Source organism: Paramisgurnus dabryanus, chromosome 24, assembly GCF_030506205.2.
Source record: "Paramisgurnus dabryanus chromosome 24, PD_genome_1.1, whole genome shotgun sequence".
Taxonomy (NCBI): Eukaryota; Metazoa; Chordata; class Actinopteri; order Cypriniformes; family Cobitidae; genus Paramisgurnus; species Paramisgurnus dabryanus.
The window spans coordinates 23,309,355-23,332,223 of record NC_133360.1 but is presented as its reverse complement, the minus strand read 5'-3'; the positions used below and the strand labels follow the sequence as shown (position 1 = coordinate 23,332,223).

Here is a 22,869-nt window from a genome sequence, read left to right as displayed (position 1 = left end):
TTATCCCTTTATCTGAAGGAGATCCGCTGGTGTGTTGATGCGTGGTGGTGAGTGAGGGTGAGATTGTTTTGTTTGCCTGAGTCGAGCCTTTACTTACAGAACCAGACCCTACAGTTAAATAATTATAGTTAAATTATCAAATAAAATGTTTATCTTATAATTAAAGCACATTTTTCTTCTTTAAGGAATATTGTATTTGTTTTGGACACAAAGCTATGGCTCCAAATAGTAATGATGAAGTTTTCCTTCAATCTTGCTCAGAAGTTTTAAAAAGTTGATTCAAGAGTGAAGAAATTATTTAGAAAAGATATCACAAGATGCCACACCCATCTATTACATCTTATATTGGACCAATTTAAGAGGATATTTAACAGCCAACAGATGTTTTTGTTAATGGTAACACTGGCGAGACATTTCTACCCATTGATACAAACTCTAAAACACTTAGCATTAACCAGATTTTGTGGAAAATAATTATATTATAAAAATAGAAATAAATAAGGTGTATTTCAGACCTGAAGCTGAGATGTTACCCATGGTGACGCTTGTGCTGGTTATGGGTAAGACTGTGGTGGAGGTGGAGTGTGTGGTGTTGGGTGCGGTTGAGACTAAGCTGAAGATTTTAGAGGTGGAAGGTTTGGTGCTGATGTTGCTGATGGATGCGTTTGAGGTTGTGTTGTAGATGGTGGAGCTGGAAGGTTTGGTGGTGGTGGTGATGGTGCTGATGGATGGATGCAAGGTTGTGTTGGAAGGTTTGGTGGTGATGGTGCTGTTGGATGGATGCGAGGTTGTGTTGGAGATGATGGTGTTGGAAGGTTTTGTGGTGATGGTGCTGTTGGATGGATGCGAGGTTGTGTTGGAGATGATGGTGTTGGAAGGTTTGGTGGTGATGGTGCTGTTGGATGCGTGTGAGGTTGTGTTGTACATGGTGGAGTTGGAAGGTTTGATGGTGATGGTGCTGATGGATGCGTGTGAGTCCGTGTTGGAGATGGTGAAGTTGGAAGATTTGAGGATGGTGCTGGCAAGTAAGTCAGTGGTTTTCTCTGTACCTTGTGTAGGTGATAGTTGACAGAAATGATAAACAAGCTAAATGCAAATGCACTCTGTTTATGTACTAACAAGTGTTAAGTGTTGTAGTGGGCGAAAAAATCCCAAGCATGTATGGGGTATTATTCAGCCCATGTGGCACACTAAATAAGTGTAAAAATGTCAATCCCGATGGCAGCAATTTGCACCAAAACCTATTTGTTTATTAGTTATTTTTAATATATATAAATTTTGTTTTCTAAATAAATTGTACACATAATCACTCTAAAATGATCATTTGTTGACCTTAAAAATTATTATCTACACTTATCTGAAAATTTCAAAAGCAGAAATCTTTGCACTTGTAAAAAACTCTTCATTTTGTGCATATAGCTTTTTTAAAGTGTATTGTTTATTTAGTAGTCCCTAATGTTTTTTTCTTATTATGTGATAAAAGCAGTTGCAGATGTTTTACAAAATGCATAACAATGCAGTTTGCACCAATGAAATGTGCAACACTTTTCCCAGTACAACCAAATTATGTAATATTCATTTATTAACTAACAATTAACTATCTGAAGCTGTTTTCGAGTGTGGGTTTAGTGTGGGTTAAGGGCACTGCACTTTGCCAAGACCACAAGTGTGGGTATTTGGACGCAGCCTTAGTTTTGGTCAGATTATATGGAAACGAATGTTACATGTTTAAAAACAGAAATAAATGAGAACAGAAATAAACATAATAACCAAAATTTTCTGTAAAAGATCATTAGGCCTTGTTTTTCATTTAAGTATTGACTTACTGTAAGTCTCAGATGTTTCTCCTAAAATTGCTTTGGAAAATTAAAAGTACAAGCAAAGGAGACGAATGTTAAAACTAATCAAGAGTACAGAGCTATAAAATGAAAGAAGTTTGTATAAGTAAAATATCTGGATTTGGTTCAATTTAATAAAAATGTTTGAGTTCATATTAAAATCTTTAATAATATAAACTTTTAATTGCAGACTGAAATCTGAGTTCAGTTTGTGACATTGTTGAGATCTCTTCTGAAACTCTTTTTGAGTTTTTTTTTTATAAGACTTTTACGTTTGTTCTTCTTTAAAATTTTTGAATATATGAGACAAAAAAGATCTCATGTTTGATTTTCTTATATAATATAAATATGTTTTAGTCTGGTTGTGATTCAGCTGTACAGCCGCAGGTGATCACAGGTGATAATGCTTTAGCACAATCCCATCTTGGTCATTTTCACAATTGTTATGAATACTTGTACATGCATAGAAATACTAAAAGTACAGAAATGACACTAAAATGTTGAAATGTACAGTAAAACACTTGACACTGAAATGTACTGTAGTAATATTAAGTGGTCAAAAGATGTTTTGTAAAGGAAGGAGCATTACCTGTCTTTTCTGTTATTGAGGTCTGTGAAGGAGTGCGTGAGAGTGAGAGGCCTTCCTCTATAATAAAAGATCACTGATGACCAATTTATATTGTAAACATTTAATATAACTCTCTAATACACAAATATGGCACTGTTATCTGTAGGATGTTTGCTGTTACCTGAAGGTTGATGTGAGGTGGTGAGTGTGGGTAAGCCTGATACATTTTTTGGAGTTGTCTTATCATTTTCAGTGATAGCCCCTATTGGTACATGATAATGGTTATGTGAACAAATAAAATGTTTATTTTATCATTAGAGTACAGTTTGACTTGTCTGAAGATCAGATTGTTGTTGAGTTGTCTGCTGCAGTGTGCTCACTGCTCAATTTGGTTGCTGGCTGTGATTAAAACAAACTATATAATATATATCCACAAATCATTCACTACTTCACTAAAACATGATGAACACTATCTTGAGTATTATTTTGTTTTTACAGCAGTAATGTATGAGGTTATCTGTTCCCAGGAAAAGCATGATCATTATAAACAACAAGGCACCAAAGTCAACTTGAAATGAAAACTCAATTAAACATTTTTCTAAGAAGGATATTTAAAAATATTAAGTAAGAAAAAACATGTTCAGGATTTCATGGAGTGCGGCCTGACTTCTTTTATTTCACACATTAAAACTAGCTGAATGCAGTCTTTTTATGTACTGTAAAGTATGTTATTAAATGATCTGATATTGCTCCTCATGTTTTAACTCTTTCCCCGCCATTGACGAGATATCTCGTCAATTAAGAGAAAACGCTTCCCCGCCAATGACGAGATTTTCCGTCTTTCCGCAATACCGCTATTATCCACCAGGTGGCATACTTGTCCGCAACTTTTTAAAACCGGAAGTATTGCCCTATGGCAAGCTGCTGCATGTCCGTGTCTGTTTTAAAGATCGCTCTGAATGGGAACTCTATGAAAAGTCCGTCATAAAAATTGAATTATCTCTGCTTTTTGCTCAAAATGTGGTGTTTTTGCAAAAACCTACCCATATTCAAAAGCTGATTGCAAAAGAACCACTGAAGGTAGGATGAAACGTTTTTTTTTGTTTGTTTGAAAGCAGAGGGTCTGTTCTTTCATTTGGTATATTGTTTGTTTATATATTTTAAGAAGAACATTTTCTGGAAGGCATTAAACTTTGGTGAAAATCATGAAAAACGCTGGCGCTGACTGGCAACTTTTTTTTAAAAACGCTGGCGGTGAAAGAGTTAATGTAACTGTAGAGGTGCAACAAAATTAAGGCCTAACTTGGAAAAGAAAAGATTCTTTATTATTATTAAGCCATTATTATTACACAAAACAAACAATGGACAAAATAAAAAAACTTACGATCATTCATGCCTATATAAGTATGACGCTGTTACCTGAAGATCCGTTGGTGTGTTGATGCGTGGGGGTGAGTGTGGGTGAGGTTGTTTGGTTTGCCGGAGTCGAGCCTGTACTTACAAAACCGGACCCTACAGTTAAATAATAATGGTTATATGATCAAATAAAGTGTTTATCTTATCATTAAAGGCACATTTTTCTTTTTTTGAAGAATTTTAGATTTGTTTTGGTGGAAAGTTATGGCTCTAAATACTAATGAGGACGTTTTCCTTCAATCTTGCTTAGAAGTTTGAAAAACTTGAGTAACTGCATATGATTCAAGAACATCCTGATGTTTATAGAGTAGCATTTAAATGTGTGACAGACAGAAAGCAGAAATTATTTGGAAAAGATATCACAAGATGCCACAGCCATCTATTACATCTTAAATTGGACCAATGTTAGAGGATAAAATTTAACAACCAACAGAAGTTTTTCTAAAGGGTAACACTGGTGAGCAATTTCTACTGACCGAAACAAAGCCTAAAACACTTAGTATTGGCCAGATTATGTTGAAAAGAATGTTACACTTGTTTCATTTAAGTAACAAAAAGAGAAATAAATAAGGTGTATTTCAGACTTGAAGCTGAGATGTTACCCATGGTGGTGCTTTTGCTGGATGTGGGTGAGACTGTGGTGGGTGTGGTTGAGACTATGTTGGAGATGGAAGGTTTGGTGATGATGGTGCTGGTGGATGCAGGTGAGGTTATGATGGAGATGGTGGAGGTGGGAGATTTGAGGGTGGTGCTTGTAAGTAAGTCGGTGGTTTTCTCTGTACTTTGTGTAGGTAACACTTAACAGAAATTATAAAACAAGTTGAATGCAAATGCACTTTGTTTATGTACTGTAATGTATGTTTCATTTAAGTATCAAAAACTTACATAAATGAGACAATTGTTAATGCATTTGTGCTGTAAAAGTATTGTAGATTGTAAAATAATCTGGATTTGGGTCAATTTAATGAGAACTGTTTGAAGCCACATTAAAGTTTTCAATAATATTGAATTTCGAGGGATCTTTGTTTATACTTTATGACAAGGGAAGACCCCTTGATACTGTGAATATTTAAAGGTGCAGTGTGGGTTGTTAGCAGCATCTAGTGGTGAGATTGTGAGTTGGAACCAACAGAAGCCATGGTAGCTTCATCATCTCAGACAATGGCCCTGTCCCAAATGGCACACATCATAGCCCTTTTCACACAGACATTACGGAAAACACACAGGAAATGCGTCCGGGATTTGCCCAGGATAATTAGATTTTTAGTTCACTGAAAATCAGATTTTTAATCACTGCCAGTGATTTGATGGAAATTTTTTTTTTTTTTTACACAGATACTGTAAATATCCCAGAAAGACACGTAAAGTGAGGTCCTGCACTTGGTAGTTTATCTCTCTGCAGCGTCTGAAGTTTGCTTATAATCTATTATTTCTCTCTCCAGAAACCACTTTTTGCATTTTTGTTTATGATAAGACTATAAAGAAGCACGTGACATGTCATTCTAGTATGTTGGTGAATGATCTCAGCTTCAGAGTGGATAATTGATGAGCTCCCATCAGTCCAGTGTGCAGACATTTCTCATTGTGAATGTAAGTGTGCATTTAAAAAAAAAAGAGCTGAACGATATATATTGTGAAAGTCAAAAGTCGCAAAGTCCTTGTAAAAAAAGCAATCAGGCGACGGATGGGAGGAGTTCACACTGATGGGCCACTTCTCTAAAATATCAAATTTAAAAAAGACCAAAAATAATCTACTACTCTAAAATATCAAATATAAAAAGAACAAAAATATAAAAAATATAAAATTTAAGTGATTTTGTGTATAAAACAAGCAAAATAATCTTGAACTTTTTTCTTAAACACTAAAATCAAGAAAATTTTTCCTAGGTTTATATCCTGAACCACAATCATATTCTAATGTGTCGTCTTTCTTGTAATCTTTCACCTGCCTAACAGTTCCATGTTGTATGTTAGGCGGTTTGCATGATATCTCTGTATTAAATGTAAAAATCCATCATTAATTTGAATAAAGCACAGAATCATGTAATGATTGGGTGAGGACACTGACAAATATGAAATGAGATTACTAACCTATACAGTTTGGAACAGATGCACTCCAGTTGCCAGTATCCATGCAGATAATGCTACTACTTCCATCTATTCTTTTATTAGATTTGCAGTCAAACTGAATAACGTCACCATAACCTCCTCCTTCTGTGTTGCCCGATGCAGTCAAATCCCCATCTGTGTGAATTTTTGGGCATTTCACCACTAGGAAGGAAATGGAGACTGATTTAGTATTGATTTCTGTGTACAAATACATCAAACCTGTAGATGCACTTTGTTGACAGAGCACTGGAAGATTATAATGATTCATTAAAGGTGCTGTGTGTAGATTTTAGTGGCATCTAGTGGTGGCATTGTAAATTTCAACCAACGGCTTAGTCCACCACTCACCCCTCCATTTCGAAGGTGTAAACAGTGTCTCTGTTTCGACTCCCTGTTTTTAGGACATTATGGTTAATATTTTTTTTTTCTTAACATAGTTAAGTTGCTATATTATAATTGTCTATCAAAACAAAAAGTCTTATTCTTGCTCATTTTTGCAAGCTCACTAGGCATAAATTGAGTAAGTTTAGACTGTGTGTTCCTCCTTGCCCACGATTTAACACGGGTGAGAATTCCCAAGTTATGTGTAGTCTGTCTGGGAGCGTAGCATGCTAGGGCTGCTCTTTAGAAAGCAGCCTGCAAGCATTTCAAGATTATGTCTTCAAAGATGCTTCGCTCCCGTGTCTCTGTATTTGATGAGGAGGGTAATGTCTGCATTCCTCACGGCTCTGGGCAGCGTTTGCTGAGGCAGCGTGACACCTGCAGTCGTGGGTCCATGTTAAATAAAGAACAACAACAACAGTGGCGGCTGGTGACTGCTCATCCGAGGGGCGCAAATTCAAGTGTTTGGAGTGTCATGTGTGTTGCTTGTGTTTTCAAAATATGTGTTTGTTGCGTCATGTGAACCATGTGCATCACATGTTTTCTCAAAATAAGTGCCTGCTGCACATGCGTCAAAACCATTTATGATTAAAAAAACGCTCACGTTTACAAAATACACGCAAGACACTCCCTTAACAATAAACTCGGTTTACGCATGAGATTATGCGAGTATCTGTCAAACGCAAGCGTCTCTTTTATCATAAACCCTTTAGCATGCACTTATTTGACAAAACACGTGATGCACATAGGATCACTCGACGCGCCCAGTGCTTTAAGTGGGCCGGAACGCGCCGGAACTCAGTACCGCCACTTCTAAATATAGCTCTTGAGCGTACCACCACCTCTCCGTGCGCCCAGAACGTGCTTTTGGCGTACCGGAACGCTCATTTGCACATCTGTTTAATTTAATCCTTTGGCTGCGCTGACAATGTAGGTTTCCTAATTCGTCCCACCGAGAGCAGAGACTACATTACCCATACACCCTTGAGTTTACAAGTTAAAAGCGGATGCGCCGCTTTTGCTGCTGTCAGTCAGGTCTGGAGATGTGTGTTTGTGAAACGCGCAACCATAGCTGCTCGGTTAAAATTAAAATACAACGAACACTTAATATGCCCTCCTTGTTTTAGACTCTTAGTAGTAAAAGAACAAGGTCAGAATCAGAGGACTCGCTGCCTGACATCCCACCAAGCCAGAATGACAGCTACAGGTCAGACGCAAGCTTTATCCAATACCATTTTGTAGGTACTGTACGTGATAATCTCCGCTGTCGCGGCTGTGAATTTGGTTCCCCTCGACGCAACTTCGGATTTTCTCAGGGGATGTGCAGGGTAAAAACATTCTTGAAATTGTAATAGACATTTAGTTTAATTGCTAAACTACAAGTGAACGAGATTTCGATGAATTTGAACAACACGCAAAGTAGTTTTACCACCCGCAAAATGGAAAACAATGGGACAAAATAAAGTGATAACTTTTTAGTATCAAATGGCCAGTATTTTGTTATTCTTGAACCCATAGATCATGGTCTTGGTGTCATTTTAAAGTTTTTTTAAGCTCTTTCTATCTGAACAACTAGTTTTAGCATTTAACCATGCTGAAAATTTTACTCACATAACTACATTTTGCACATTTTATTTATTTTCAATAATAGCTCTTTCTACAGTAGCTCTTTCTAGTATTTTTTCAAAATCCTTTTGCACATTTTATTTATGTTCAGTAGCTCTTTCTAGCTCAAGCAAATCCACAAACTTATAAAAGGATTTATTATTTTTTACAATGTCGTCTGTTGACTGCTGAATATAAAACCCCTTCAATATAGGAGTCGAGTCAGCAAAAAAAACAAAAAACAAATAGAGTACCGGCACCTCTTTTGGCCCACTTAAAGCACTGGACGCGCCAAACACATATTTTGAAAAAAGGAACCACACACATGACGGGCTACATACATGTTGTGATGAACTTTGCATCGAGCGCCCTGGAAAAAAGAAGTCACCGGCCATCACTGGAAATATGCAAGACGTAGACTTAAGCAACACTTTTAGAGTGGATGTGTTGGTTTAGGGACAACACACTAAATGCGTTGCCCCAGAATAAACACATCTCTGTGTTTATTATTGAAAACAAATGTTGTGTTACTTTTAATAACAGTAAAGTTTGACCTTGATTTTTACCTTCACATTTTGGCTCGAGAGTCCAGCCATCTTTAGTGCACTTGGAAGTTCCTTGCCTGGGTTTATATCCTTTAACACATTTATATTGTAATGTGTCGTCTTTCTTGTAATCTTTCACCTGGATAGCAGTTTCATGTTCTATGTTAGGCGGTGTGCATGATATTTCTGAATGAAATGTAAAAATCCATCATTACTTTGAATAAAGCACAGAATTATGTAATGATTGAGTGAGGATACTGATAAATATGAAATGAAATTATTAACCTTTACACTTTGGAACAGATGCATTCCAGGCGCCAGTATCAGTGCAGATAATGCTACTACTTCCATCTATGGTTTTATCAGAAGATTTGCAGTCAAACTGAATAACGTCACCAGGAACTCTGCCTTCTGTTTTGTTCAATGCACGCACATCCTCTTTTATGTCAATTTTAGGGCATGTCACCGCTAGGAAGTAATTGGGGACTGAGTTAGTATTGATTTCTGTGTACAAATACATCAAACCTGTAGATGCACTTTGTTGACAGAGCAATGGAAGATTATAATGATTCATTAAAGATGTTGTGTGTAGATTTTAGTGGCATCTAGTGGTGGCATTGTAAATTGCAACCAATGGCTTAGTCCGGCCATTCCCAAACTGTGGTCCGCGGACCACTAGTGGTCCGTGAGGGTACTGCAGGTGGTCCGTGTTTAGGCAAAATTAAATATAAAATAATAAGAATCTGTTGTACTGATGTGATGACCAGTTATAGTTTTAGTGCTAGTAAGCCTAGTAAACCTTTAGAGGTGCAGATAAATTCAGGACTTTGTGTAGACATATTTTATTATGAGTAATATGAGGTGGTCCGTGAAAATTCTTGATTACAAATAGTGGTCCACACACACAAAAAGTTTGAAAACCCCTGGCTTAGTCCACCACTCACCCCTCCACTTCAAAGGTGTAAACAGTGTCTCTGTTTCGACTCCCTGTTTTTTAGGACATTATGGTTAATGTTTTTTTCTTAACATAGTTAAGTTGCTATGTTGAAACTGTCTATCAAAACAAAAAGTCTGATTCTTGCTCATTTTTGCTAGCTCACTAGACATATAAATTGAGACAGTTTAGACTGTGTGTTCCTCCTTGCCCACATTTTAATACGGGTAAGGATACACAAAAGTTATGTGTAGTCTGTCTGGGAGCAGAGCATAAGGAAGCAGCCTGCAAGCATTGCGAGATTATGTCTTTAAAGACACTTCGCTCCTGTGTCTCCATATTTGATGATGAGGGTGACTGTGGATTCACACCAGCCGCGGAAGAGGCGGCAAGCGTGGATGATTTACATGTTAAGTCAATGCAAACACGCGATAAGGCATCCTGCAGCGCGGTACACGTGGTAGCCGCGGCGCGGATGTCGCGGAACGCGCGGGGCGTTCCGCGCGAATTGAGCGTTGCCGCGGGAAACGCGCGAGTTCAAAAATCTGAACTTTGGCGGAATTCCGCACCGCGTTAACCAATCAGGAGCTTGCTGTAGTAGTGACGTGATTACAGGAAGCGAGCGGAGTGGTGTAGTCTCCGCGGAGTCGCAGAAGCCCCTCCCATGACGCGGATTTCCGCGTGAATTTCTCGAATGACTAGAATTTCACGCGCGGCGTTCACGCGCGGATTAAGCGAGTAAACTCAAAATGTGCAAGCGGCAAACTGGACGCGGTTCACGCGTTTTTGCCGCCTCTTCCGCGGCTGGTGTGAACCTACAGTGATGTTTGCGTTCCTCACAGCTCTGGTGAGCGTTTGCTGAGGCAGCACGAGACCTGCAGTTGTGGGTCCATGTTAAATAAAAAACAACAACAATAACAGTGGCGGCTGGTGACTGCTCATCCGAGGGGCGCCAATTCAAGTGTTTGGAGTGTCATGTGTGTTGTTTGTGTTTTCAAAATATGTGTTTGTTGGGTCATGTGCATCATGTGTCTTGTCAAAATAAGTGCCTGCTGCACACGCATCAAAACTGTTTATGATAAAAGAGACGCTCACGTTCACAAAATACACGCAAGACACTCCTTTAACAGTAAACTCTGATTACGCATGAGATTATGCGAGTATCTGGCAAACACGAGCGTCTCTTTTATCATAAACCCTTTAGCATGCACTTATTTGACAAGACACGTGATGCACACAGGATCACTCGACGCACAGAACACATATTTTGAAAAAAGGAACCACACACATGACGGGCTACATACATGTTGTGACAAACTTCGCATCGAGCGCCCTCGAAAAAAGAAGTCACCGGCCGCCACTGGAAAATGTAAGACGTAGACTTCAGCAACACTCTTAGAGTGGATGTGTTAGTTTACACACATCTCTGTGTTATTATTAAAACAACACATTTTGTGTTAACTTTAACACAACTTATGTTTGATTCTATCACAAAATCAACACAAAATTACAGATAATGTGTTAAAATTACACAACGTATAAAAGCATAACACAAAAATGTGTACAAAATGAACACATCCTTTCTTAGAGTAAAGTTTACATTTGCTCTCCATTTAATCTCATTGATATATAGAAAAAATATTAAAGAAATCTAATCTATGATTTTTGTTTTAATGGGGTGGACACTCCCAATGGTGCTGTTATGGCCATGTATTCGTCTGGCTATGATTAACATCAGGATACAGCCACAGGTGATCACAGGTGATAATGCTTTATTACAATGCCATCTTACTTATTTTTACCATTTTTGAGACTACTTGAGACCCATTGACTTCTATAGTATTCTTTTTTCCTAATATGGAAGTCAATGGGGCCTGTAAAAAAAATGTTTGTTTACAAACATTCCCCAAAATATCTTCATTTTTGTTCATCAGAACAAAAATAAAATGTATACAGGTTTGTAACAGCATGAGAGTGAGTAAATTAACTATCCCTTTAAATTGAAAATCAATTAAAATCTGAGAATCTAAATGTTTACCTAGCCCTATAAAATTGTTTTGAGTAATTTGTTCTCATTTTAATAATGAAATATTAAACGGATTACATGGAAAAAAACTAAAGATTTTATTTAAAAATCTCTCATAAGCAGACTATGAGTTCACGACCTCCGTGAACGCGCAACAAGGAAAACAAATTGTTAAAGTTTTTTGTTTTGTTTTGCAAAAAAGTGTTTTGTAATATTCTTATGAAACCACTGATGACACATATGTCTATGGCTTGAATAGCAGTCTCACAAGGTTTTCATCAGAACTATCTAAAAATGTATTTTGAAGACAACAGAAGGACTTGCGGGTTTGGAACGACGCAGGGGTAAGTGATTTATGATTTTAAAAAAATTCATTCTGGGGTGAACTATCCCTTTTAAGAGATCTCATCTGTGAATTTTCTTATGGGGTAGAATATAAATATCTTAGTCTGGCTGTGATTCAGCTGCAGCCATTTTATAACTACTTATTACACGGCTCTCTGGAATGCTTGATTCTGATTGGTCAGTTGAGACATTTGCAGGTTCGTTCTTTTCAAATAATAACCGCTCCAAAATAATAACGCATAGCCGGACTACTTGCACGAGTAAAATCGCTCCGCGCCAATAAAGATCAATAAAGATTACTGTCTGTTTGGCGCCATCTTGTGACAAACACTGGACAACCACGACAAGACACGGACAGCTTACTGAGACTGAACTTGACAAAATAGAGCATGGCAGCTACGAAGCCAACACACAAAAAAATACAGAATGGGCATTAAAACTTCTCAAAGACTGGATAAAAGAGAAAAAATGGAGACAGACAAGTATGAAGCAGAGGATCTTAATAAGGTATTACGATCATTTTATGCATCTGTGCAAAGTTTCGCGGAAGGATAAAAATGTTAATTTAAAACAAATATGCCAATAAAATGTTTCAAATTCATATTCATGTCCAGTTTTTTTTCTTATGTGGCAAGTAGCCGTGTAATAAGCGGGATAATGTAGAGGCAGCCGGTAGTTATTGGGAAATAAGCCCCTTCAGTGTGATACAAGACCCTCCGCTTCGCGTCGGGTCCTGATCACACTGTCGGGGCTTATTTCCCAATAACTACCGGCTGCCTCTACATTATCCCTTACTTGTACATGCAAAGAAATACTAAGAGTACAGAGATGACACTAAAATGTTGAAATCTACAGTAAAACACTTGATACTGAAATGTACTGTAGTCATTTTAACTGGTCAAAATAATTTTTGTAAATGAAGGAGCATTACCTGTCTCTTGTATTTCTGGATTCAGTAAAGTAGTGCGTGGGGGTGAGGTGGTGGGTGTGGGTGAGCCTGGTCCCTTTATCTGAGTTGTCTTATCGCTTTCAGACTTAGTCTCTATTGGTACATGATGATGATTATGTGAACAAATAAAATGTTTCTTTTATCGTTAGAGTACATTTTGGCTTTTCTGAAAATCTAATTTTTGTTGTTGAGTTGTCTGGTGCAGTGTGCTCACTGCTCAATTTGGTTGCTGACTGTGGCAAAATATATAATAAAAACTATATATCCACAAACCATTCACTACTAATAAAAAAAACATGATGTTCAACTAACAGTATCTCGAGCATTATTTTGTGTTGACGGGTGTAATGACTGACATTATCTGTTACCAGGAAAAACATGATCATTCATAAAACAATCAAGGCGCCATTGTCAACTTCAAATGAAAACTCATTTTACATTTTAACTAAATTCAACATTTCTAAGAAGGATAATTTAAATATTAAGTAAGAAAAAACAAGTAAACAAGCATACATTTCTCTACTTCTTACCCATCCATTTTAAAAATGACTTAAGCTCATTGGTAGTGAGTGTAGCAAAGCATTATGGGAAGATGGAGGTCAGAGTATGGAGAGATGATGAGTGAGAGAATAGAAATGCAAGAGTGTAAGATTGATGAAATGATGACAGGTTTACCTTGAGTGATATTTGCTCTAGTTGTGCTTGGAGGAGTGGTAGGTGTGCTATCGTTGCCTATAAGCATAGGTTTTTAAGTAGGTTTGTACAGTGAGAAAACATTAAAGCATGTCACTTTTTTTAAAGTATTTTGGGCACATGTTAAATGTGTAACTATAGCACAGAAATAAAAGTTTATATAAAAAGCAACAGCATCAGAAATAAAATGACACTTACCACCATTGGGACCTGTAAAACATAACATTATTAGTCATGTGTTTAAATGACTATCATTATGCCACTGATCACTGACTGTCTATGTTAAATGATGTATTATATTAAATATGCATTATTTAAAAGTGTAACAAGTAGCTTGGAAAACACATACCTGCCTGCGTATCAGTTGGGGGAACTGTAAAATACAACAGTATTATTAATAAAATTTGCTTCACAGACCACAAAACCACAATAATAAAATTTGCCAGAAACTACTCATTAATCGCTCTTTGGAGATTTTTAATCAAGTTTGTTTTTTAATGTAAAAATTAAATATAAATTACTATTAAATTACAGTAAGCCATCAAACAAGCTTTTAACAGCTTTTGTGCTAACACCTGTTAGCAGTATTATTTCTTTATAATTCAAGGATTATATTGAAACAACCTTCATGGTAAAACCCTTCAAAACACACACACATATATAATAAAGTATCAATCTGGTATTCAGCCTATATATAATTTAATAATCTAGAAACATCAAAGTAATATGTTTTTTTGCCCAACAATCTTCCATATTCTGCAAAACAGGTCATATCACTTCCGGGTTTTTTTATGTGCTTTCTTAAATATAGAAATGTTTTACTCAAGATGCCTTCAAAGAAGCTACCAAAGATAAGCATAACCGATGTACACCGCATACATGTATACAGATTTTAGAAGTGGATGAAGTTTTATTATATTTCTATTTTTTACTGACATTTGTGACCCTCTAAAACAAAACCAGTCGTAAGTCGCACGGATATATTTATAAAAATGCCAAAATTACATTGAATGAGTCAAAATTATCGGTTTTTCTTTTATGCCAAAATATAGTATATTATGTAAAGATCATGTTGGATGAAGATATTTTGTAAATTTCCTACCGTAAATGTATCAAAACTTTATTTTTGTAAGTAGATGCAGCAAAATTTGCCAGAAAACGCTTTTTGTTTTTTATGTAAAAGCCTACAATTTAACTATTCAGTCATTGCAGCGGCAAGCCAGTAGAGAGAGCTAAAACAAACCTAGTAACAATGTGTTGCCAAGGACTTGTAAATAGGGTGGCACAGTGGCTCAGGTGGCCTTTCTGTGTAGAGTTTGCATGTTCTCCCTGTGTCAGCATGGGTTTATTCCCGTTACTCCGGTTTCCTCCCACAGGCCAAAAACATGCAAGTTAGGTGAATTGGAGTTACCAAATTGCCCCTTCCCAAACCGGTGTATGGATCAACTTGTGTATGAATTAACCAGTTCTAACCATGCATATAGCCATAGATGCTTGAATGATGTGAAGAATAAATAAAGAAAGATCTGTAAATGCGATCTTTTAAATAAGGGCTCAACGTGGCCGGGGCAAGCATTAGAGACGTTCAGGCCAGTAAAAAGTATTGTCACTTGCCCGATCGGGCCAGTGCTTCAGCCTCAGTCACTAAAATATATTTTCACTAATGTATATTATTTAACATCTTGGAAGCAGACATTTACTGCGTAAAACACGACGAAAGAAACAATGCAATTTTTTGCACAATTTGCTGTCAGTTTACAGGTAAAGCAGAAAAATTGGGAGACTTTTTTCGTTGGAACATGTCTGTTGTATATGCATACAATTATATTTGACTTTTAAATTATTATTTATAATTGTGACACAGAATTTTTTTATTGTAGCCAGTGAAAACTTTGGCAGGGCAAGTGAAAACCTAAAAATTATTTACGTTGAGCCCTGTAAATATTAAAATTTTTGCACTCTACAACAAATAAGTGTAGTTACCTAGATTTCAGATGATTTCAGATTTAAAAAAAATGACTCTTACGACTAGTTTTGTGGTCCAGGGTCACATTTGGATACTAAAACAGATTAAATGCAACAAATAAAACATCTAGCTACACTCTTAGGATGGCTGTGTTAAAAACAACACATTAGTGTGATTCTGGGACAACAAACTAAATGCATTGTCCCAGAATCCACCCATCTCTGTGTTATTAATAAAACAACAAATCTTTTGTTACTTTTAACACAACTTGTGTTTTATTTTAACACAAAATTACACATGTGTTAAAATCTTAACACAAAAAGATGTGGAAAAAATGAACACATCTTTTCTAAGAGTGTAGGTTAGCTGGATACCTCAGAACTTTATAAATATATTGCTATCAGTTCATTGACGTTTTCTCGACAAGCGGAAGTGATGAGACCTGTTTTCCGGTTTGTTCATACGAGTCAAAAAGGCCATATTTAACATTTCATAATGAGAGTTTAATGTCATCTCCCATGATGCAAAAATATTTCAGTCCTGTTTTTCTGCTGCTAATGAATGATGGTGGTGTGTGTTTAAGAGAAAGCGATGCAGCGTGTGGTGTTGAGTTTGCATGCAATGCAGAGAGAAAAGAGGATGGAGGTCAGAGGTCATGAGAGAGATTGACTTGAATGTGTGTCTGTTGAGGTGATGCTGTTGGCATGGTTACCTGTACTGACTGCTGGGGTATTGAGAGTGGTTAGAGTGGGATTAGTGGAGGGGTCGGTTGAGTTGGCTGAGTCACCAAAATGTACACCTAATTCATACAATCATAAAGTTTAAACATAACAGAGAAAAGTCATAATACAACAATAGACAGATGACAGCTGAATACAGCCACAATAAAACAAGTTTATTTCATTAACCGAACCAAATGACTTGACTTATGTTACTTTAGATAAAGCCAACCTGCAATGTGGTTTTTCTTTGGCAAGTTACGCACTTTTCAACAAAATCTCCACTGATGGCAAAAGCTTGGATGACGTAAGCTTTGCATACGCATTGCACTAGTGACTTAAAGCACATGCAACTTCTGTATTTGTCAGTTTGCATGTTTCTTGGGAATTTACCCATGATCTCAGTTTTGCTTATGCTGTGCTCTACCAGTCGATCTACAAGAAAACCAAAACTAGCGCTGACAATAACAGCAATAATATCATTTTCCATTATTTAACCAGTGCAGATAGGCCTGTACTGTAACAACTGAAAAGTTAACAAGTGTATTTTTAAAAGCAAGTCAGCCAACATTAAGACACATTATTTTCTCATACAATGATATTCTTAGAGACCAAACACAAAGGTCAGCTCCTTGCAAACCATCGTCACAAAAAAAGAGAAGGGAGTGACTAGCGTGTGGCGCGACCTGGTTGCCATGGAAACGGCGAGCACAACTATTTCAGTTTCTCAACCACAGCTTCCTGTAGCTTTGACAAAACCCTTCCCCCTCACCCCAGCTAAGACATTTTGGTTTCTGTTCTGCTTGATATACTGTAAGAATATCTGCTTTCTGCAAATCTACAGACGCCTAACTTAAACACGAGTTTCGGAGGGGTGCGGTAATGCTTCTGTGTGTACCTAAATAGATACTAGGTTTTATAGACTTCGAAAAGATAACAGGCTGTCGGCTATGATAGTGGCAAATAGTATGAATAACAGATGTGGTCAACCAATAAAGAAACAAAAGAGTCACGAATATGCATATAAACTCCATCTATAATGATCGATGCTGTTCACCGGGACTGTATGAGTGTTTGATAAGATTTGGTATTTTGCAAAACTATAAAATACATTTTTATGACGGCATTTTTAAATTCTAAGAAGCGTCCGTGTGGCAGTACTTTTTTTGTCCCGGATGTGGTTTGGCTTTACTCGGTTCACAGCTCGAGATGCATGCATTGTGCTGCAGCATTTTTAGCAGGTCCACCCATTACATGGAACGAAATGACAAAATGAGAACAATGACTAACAGCCTGCACATGCAGTTCATAAGATGAATGCTTCTTGCCCACTTCAATGCCAGCTTTGTAATGATATTATGTGTTTGAACATATTATAGTATTCATTGATAACACTTTTGATGATAAAAAAAATCTACACTCAGTTTGACTTGCTTTTAAAGTATTATCTGATGGTTTCGAATAAGATGATGCACGTTTAGTAAATTTAGTATTGAATACTCAATACTGAATATTCATTATGGCAAATTTTGGAAAGGTATGGCGTATATCATATACTAAAACAGTCACTAATGGTCCAACAATTTTTATATATTGTTTCTGAGTGGCTTTTAAAGAAAAATAAAATGGGTCACACTTTATTTTACAGTGTCCGTGTTGGAGTGTAATTATATAATTAAATACTAAGTAATATAAATTAGCAACATGTAGTTACTATAGGGTTAGGGTTAGGATCAGGGTTTGGTTTAGGGTTAGTTGTATGTAATTATGCATAATTAAACATTATTATTATAGCAAGAATATGTAACAACTGTACCAAAGACACTACACTGCAAAAAATGATTTTCAAGAAAAAAAATTGTAGTTTTTTATCTTGTTTTCAGTAAAAATATCTAAAAATTCTTAAATGAAGATGCTTTTTCTTGATGAGCAAAACGACCCAAGAAAAAAAGTCTAGTTTTTAGACCAAAAATATCAAATTGAAGTGATTTTGTGCATAAAACAAGCAAATAAATCTGCTAATGGGGTAAGCAAAAAAATCTTGAACATTTTTCTTAAACACTAATTTCAAGAAAAATTTGCTTACCCTATTGGCAGATTTGTTTTGCTTGTTTTATGCACAAAATTACTTAAATGTGATATTTTTGGTCTTAAAACTAGACTTATTTTCTTGGGTCATTTTGTTCATCAAGAAAAAGCATCTTAATTTAAGAATTTTTAGATATTTTTACTGAAAACAAGAATTTTTTTTCTTGAAAATCATTTTTTGCAGTGTATAAAATAAAGCATTGCCATAAATTGTATATAAACGTATCGTTGTTGTTATATCAGATTTTTAATTTAAAGATGACTGATGTCATGTTAGCTAAGTTTTAAAAGTTTAAACTCTTAGGGGCGGTGTCCCGGACAGGGATTAGACTAGTCCTAGACTAAAATAAATGTAAGAGCTGTCCAAACTGAAAACAACTTGCACTGAAATATCTTAAAATACATCAGTGCCCTTGTTTTGCCTCAAAAAGCACACAAGTAATGTTTTTAGTAAGGCATGTTTGTTAAATCAAGTTATATTTCCTAATTAAACTAAGGCCTAGTCCTGGTTTTAAGATAATCCCTGTCCGGGAAACCACCCCATAGAGGCCTAGTCCCAGACTAACTTGGATATTAGTGTCACCTTGACCGAAAACAACTTGTTTAGAAATATCTTTAAATATATCAGTGCTTGTGTTGTGTCTGAAAATGCACACCAGTAATGTTTGTTAATAAATTTTGCTTTTAAAAATCACCTAAATATCCTAATTTAACTAAGGCCTAGTATAAGGTAATCCCTGTCCCTCAAATTTAAAGTGGTTGGAAAATTGCAAAAAATGCCAGCTGGCACCACTTTAATTTTAACCTTGTTTTGTTCAAAAATTAAGAATTATTAAGCACTTTAGTTTGGTTATTTTATAGTAAAGCAGCGAGTTTACACTGTCAGGGAAAATGGGCAAAAAATAGTCCCTAGATGTCACTGGGGTGGTACCATATCAAAAAGTACACCTTTGTACCTAAAGAGTACATAATAAAATGTACATTTGGTACCAAAGAGCGCATACTAGTATCTCATGTGTACATACAGTAGTGGTACCATACATATCTGTACCTTAATGGTAAATATTAGGACCATTTTATAAGGGTACTTCCCCAGTGACAGCTTGGGAATATTTTTGACCATTATTTCTGTACTTTTAGAAACTGAATTATTTGATTAACTAAGTACTTTATTAACTGAATTAACTTTGGTGTCTAACATGTCATCCTGGTTTTGTTCTACACGTAAACCTCACATATGTGCCCATTTTAAATTTCTACTGCGGTCCCCTTTGTCCACTTTTGTCTAATTGCAGACAAGTGGTAAAACTGTGCTTCTCTTCTCACGCCATAGCAGCTACACAACACCTAAAATAAGGCATGTGACACTTTTGGTTAATATAATGAAACACAGACCTAGTTGTAGCCTTTCGATTTTGTTCTCATGGGTTTACATGGAAGCTATTACATTAAATAATTGATTGTAAGCACTGTGCAATCAATACTTTTCCAAAGATAATTTTTTTGCATATGAAAAAAGTCTACGTGCACAGATATCTATTATTGAACACAAATATTTTATTGTGAAATAACATTTATTTGATCAAACCGGAAGAGGGAAGCCGAATATTTACCAAATAGGAAATGCTAAAATAATTATTTATTGTCAGTGAGTAAATTGGCACTTTTTATTGCATATTACTCTGAAAGTGTGATGTATTTTTCAGAATAACACTGGATTCAATCAGCATTAAAATATGCATTAAGGGGCGGAGCTTGTTTTTCCAGTGGGAACTGATTGGCTGTCATACACCAGAACATAGGAAGATCAAATGTTAGTTTGCTAAAAGAGTATCTACATACACATTCGCCTAAATACATATCAATAAACCTATCAAAAACCGCAGCCTAAGAACAAGTTGTCACTTATTGGTTCAAGATTACAACATAATGTTTATCTTTAAAGATGACGCACAATTTATCACACCAGAAGTCCATAAATGTTCGTTAGTAGAGATAATTTATTTTATTGTTAATTTTCTAATATATAATTTCACCCTTTTAACAAACTGGGAGAGGCGAGAAGGTTGTATGACCGATTTTATGCAATACATTAAGCTATGCTACTCTACGCAACAATTGTACAATTTAATATGTTTTGTTTAATACAAATTCTAAGTTTGAGATTATTATACATTTTCTTAAGGGGGGTGCAAAGGGATGCACTTTACACAGTGGGCGGGGGGTACGCCGAAAACCTTGAGGACCACCGCCTTAACCTCTACCTGACCATGTACAGTAACGTAGTCAGATTGAGTACTATACTAAAGATTATTATAAATTTTCTTTAGGGCAGGTGCAAAGGGATGCACTTTACACGGTGGGCGGGGGGGGTACGCCGAAAACCTTGAGGAACACTGCCTTAACCTCTACCTGGCTATGTACTGTGATGTAGTCAGATTGATTCAGTCCATTCATAAAAGTAATAAAATGCATTCACATGATGCTGCTAATAGTCTTTTATGTCGGTTAATATCTCGATCTCTAAGTTCCCCATGATTTGCATGTGCAGTGCAGTCACTAAAACTCTCATCTGTTCTGAACCCACATCAATGTCAAATATATAGCCAAACTCTTTAAAAAGCATCTCTTCCTCTCAAAGCATTATTTCTCTCATGAGCATCCTTTTAACCGGGAAATTTGCAAGGCAGGAACCAGATCGAAATGGAACAAGGAAGTGGTCAGAGGCCTGTAACACAAGGCGTTATGATCAAAAGCATAGTGCAATACGTGCAAAAACGCCTAAAAGTACAGAATTTAATTTAATAAATGAGATTAAAATATATGCTTCCCAAACAGAACCAAAAACCTTCACACGCCGTTTCTTTAAGGTTTTACTTCCTGATGAGAAACGTCCTGACGAGAACCAGAAACTAAAACAGATCTGTAGCCTAACATCAAAAAAACCTGTAGTAGCCGATTTGTGATCCACATATAGATTTTCTGAACCGAATATACTTTAAAAAATCTTTGTATTTAACAATGCACAACAGTTTCATGTTCTAAAACAACAAGCTGTGAACAACATCCAACAAAATGTCCCGTTCAAGTCAGATTGACATCTCAAACTCTGAACCGACGGTGACGGGGGACACGCCCAAACATGTCTTATCTCTGACAGATTCAACAGGTAACAAAGTTATCATCCATCACACTTCACAAATGTCTAGCCATGGATGGACGATTGGGAAAAATTACACGCTAAACGCTTCATATGATGCTCTTTGATGATATTTAATGAGTTTGTCATCACACCGATGCTTAACAAAACTACAACTTCTCATTTTTGACTAAAGACAAAGAATTTCTCCTTTTTGTGTCAACCAATGAAAACTGTATTTTAGTATAAATTTGTACAAATTATTACATTTAATACAAAAATGTCAATTTCAAACATGCCGTCTCGCATTTATAAACTTAGATCTGATTATCATTTATATCTCTGTCGAGATACAATGATATGATATATTTTGTTCATTCATTATTTCAGTACATACACAGTAGTCAATTTATAAAAGTAAATTAATTAATTACAAATACTGGCTAATTTTCATCTAATATACTTCAAAACAATTCCTAAATTGAATGAACCGTTCTACACAAACTCATATTAAAATAAAATAAAATAAGTAATCAACTACAATATGTACCAAAATAACAACGCCCAAATTTAATGATATTGTGATAAATGAAAAATATATATATATATATAAAAATATATATTTTTACTATATACACACATACACACACACATAAACCCGCTATACGGTACACAAAAAAAATATGTACTTACATAAAGCCATGCATAGGACCAAAATCAATGGCCCTAGTCCGAAAAATCTCGCCATAGCCAAAAGTTGAAACGGCTCTTCTAAGACACCATATGTCCTGTTTCAAACAGACACATATCTGAATTAACCATCAGAACTTTCCTGTTTTAGTCCCCATCTCTATTTTGGTTTTTAAAATGAATCTTACGTGTTCTCGTTCGTCTAATCAGTGAGTCCAGTTGTCTGTGTATTTTTACCTAAAAAAAAAATCCCTCAATCTTGTGTCTGCAGGTCTAGAGACAAGAACGGAGTCAGAGAGACACTCGCCTCCTCGACTCGGCGTTAAGGCCCTTTCTTAACAGGAAGTTGCATTTTTCATCTACGCCACACATCTTCGCACTATGTCATGGCCTTCGAATGAGGAATGAGAGAACATCGTTTCATTTTTGCACTTATTGACAGCAAGAGTAGCAGAGAAAATGCATGTTTTGAACTCGAATCATCTTAGACACTCGAAGGCAATCTAACTAAAACCAAATCTCATGATAAGTGAAATTCACAGATTACATAAGTAATCAATAAATCCAAAATAAATTTTCTTAACTTAAAAATAAAAATATTTCTGACAGATATTTCAAGAGAAAATTATTTAATAATTTAACAAGTATTTAAGACTGCTGTATGGAGGATGTTTTACTCTTAAAATTAAATTAATTGTAAAAATGTTATAATAAACTATATAAAATATAAATAAACTATAAGTATATTACTATAAAGTGCTGTATGCATAAAAAATAAAAGCACATATACAATATCATATAATTCATACACACTTTTGATGTAGAGTATACAGGTATAGCTTTAAATAGCACCGGCTG

At 35.9% G+C, this 22,869-nt stretch overlaps 1 protein-coding gene across 10 annotated transcripts in view; it reads right to left on the bottom strand.

Moving 5' to 3' along the window:
* ptprc (protein tyrosine phosphatase receptor type C) overlaps positions 1 to 22,399 on the bottom strand; it is a 58,165-nt gene extending 35,766 nt beyond the window's left edge. For 2 of the 10 annotated variants that reach the window (XM_065259530.2, XM_065259531.1), the window contains exons 1-10: positions 22,200 to 22,397; positions 22,015 to 22,109; positions 16,088 to 16,174; positions 13,759 to 13,782; positions 13,608 to 13,619; positions 13,392 to 13,448; positions 12,699 to 12,809; positions 8,748 to 8,930; positions 8,484 to 8,648; positions 5,914 to 6,093 (exon numbers count right to left, since the gene is read on the bottom strand). In XM_065259530.2, the coding sequence (XP_065115602.1) occupies positions 5,914 to 6,093; positions 8,484 to 8,648; positions 8,748 to 8,930; positions 12,699 to 12,809; positions 13,392 to 13,448; positions 13,608 to 13,619; positions 13,759 to 13,782; positions 16,088 to 16,174; positions 22,015 to 22,069 (874 nt within the window). In that variant the 5' untranslated portion in view covers positions 22,070 to 22,109; positions 22,200 to 22,397. Of the gene's footprint in view, positions 1 to 2,427; positions 2,485 to 2,587; positions 2,669 to 3,825; positions 3,919 to 4,424; positions 4,620 to 5,913; positions 6,094 to 8,483; positions 8,649 to 8,747; positions 8,931 to 12,698; positions 12,810 to 13,391; positions 13,449 to 13,607; positions 13,620 to 13,758; positions 13,783 to 16,087; positions 16,175 to 22,014; positions 22,110 to 22,199 lie in introns of all 10 variants that reach the window. The other 8 variants (XM_065259523.2, XM_065259524.1, XM_065259527.1 and 5 more) reach the window with 8 other exon arrangements.
* Positions 22,400 to 22,869: the final 470 nt, after the last annotated feature.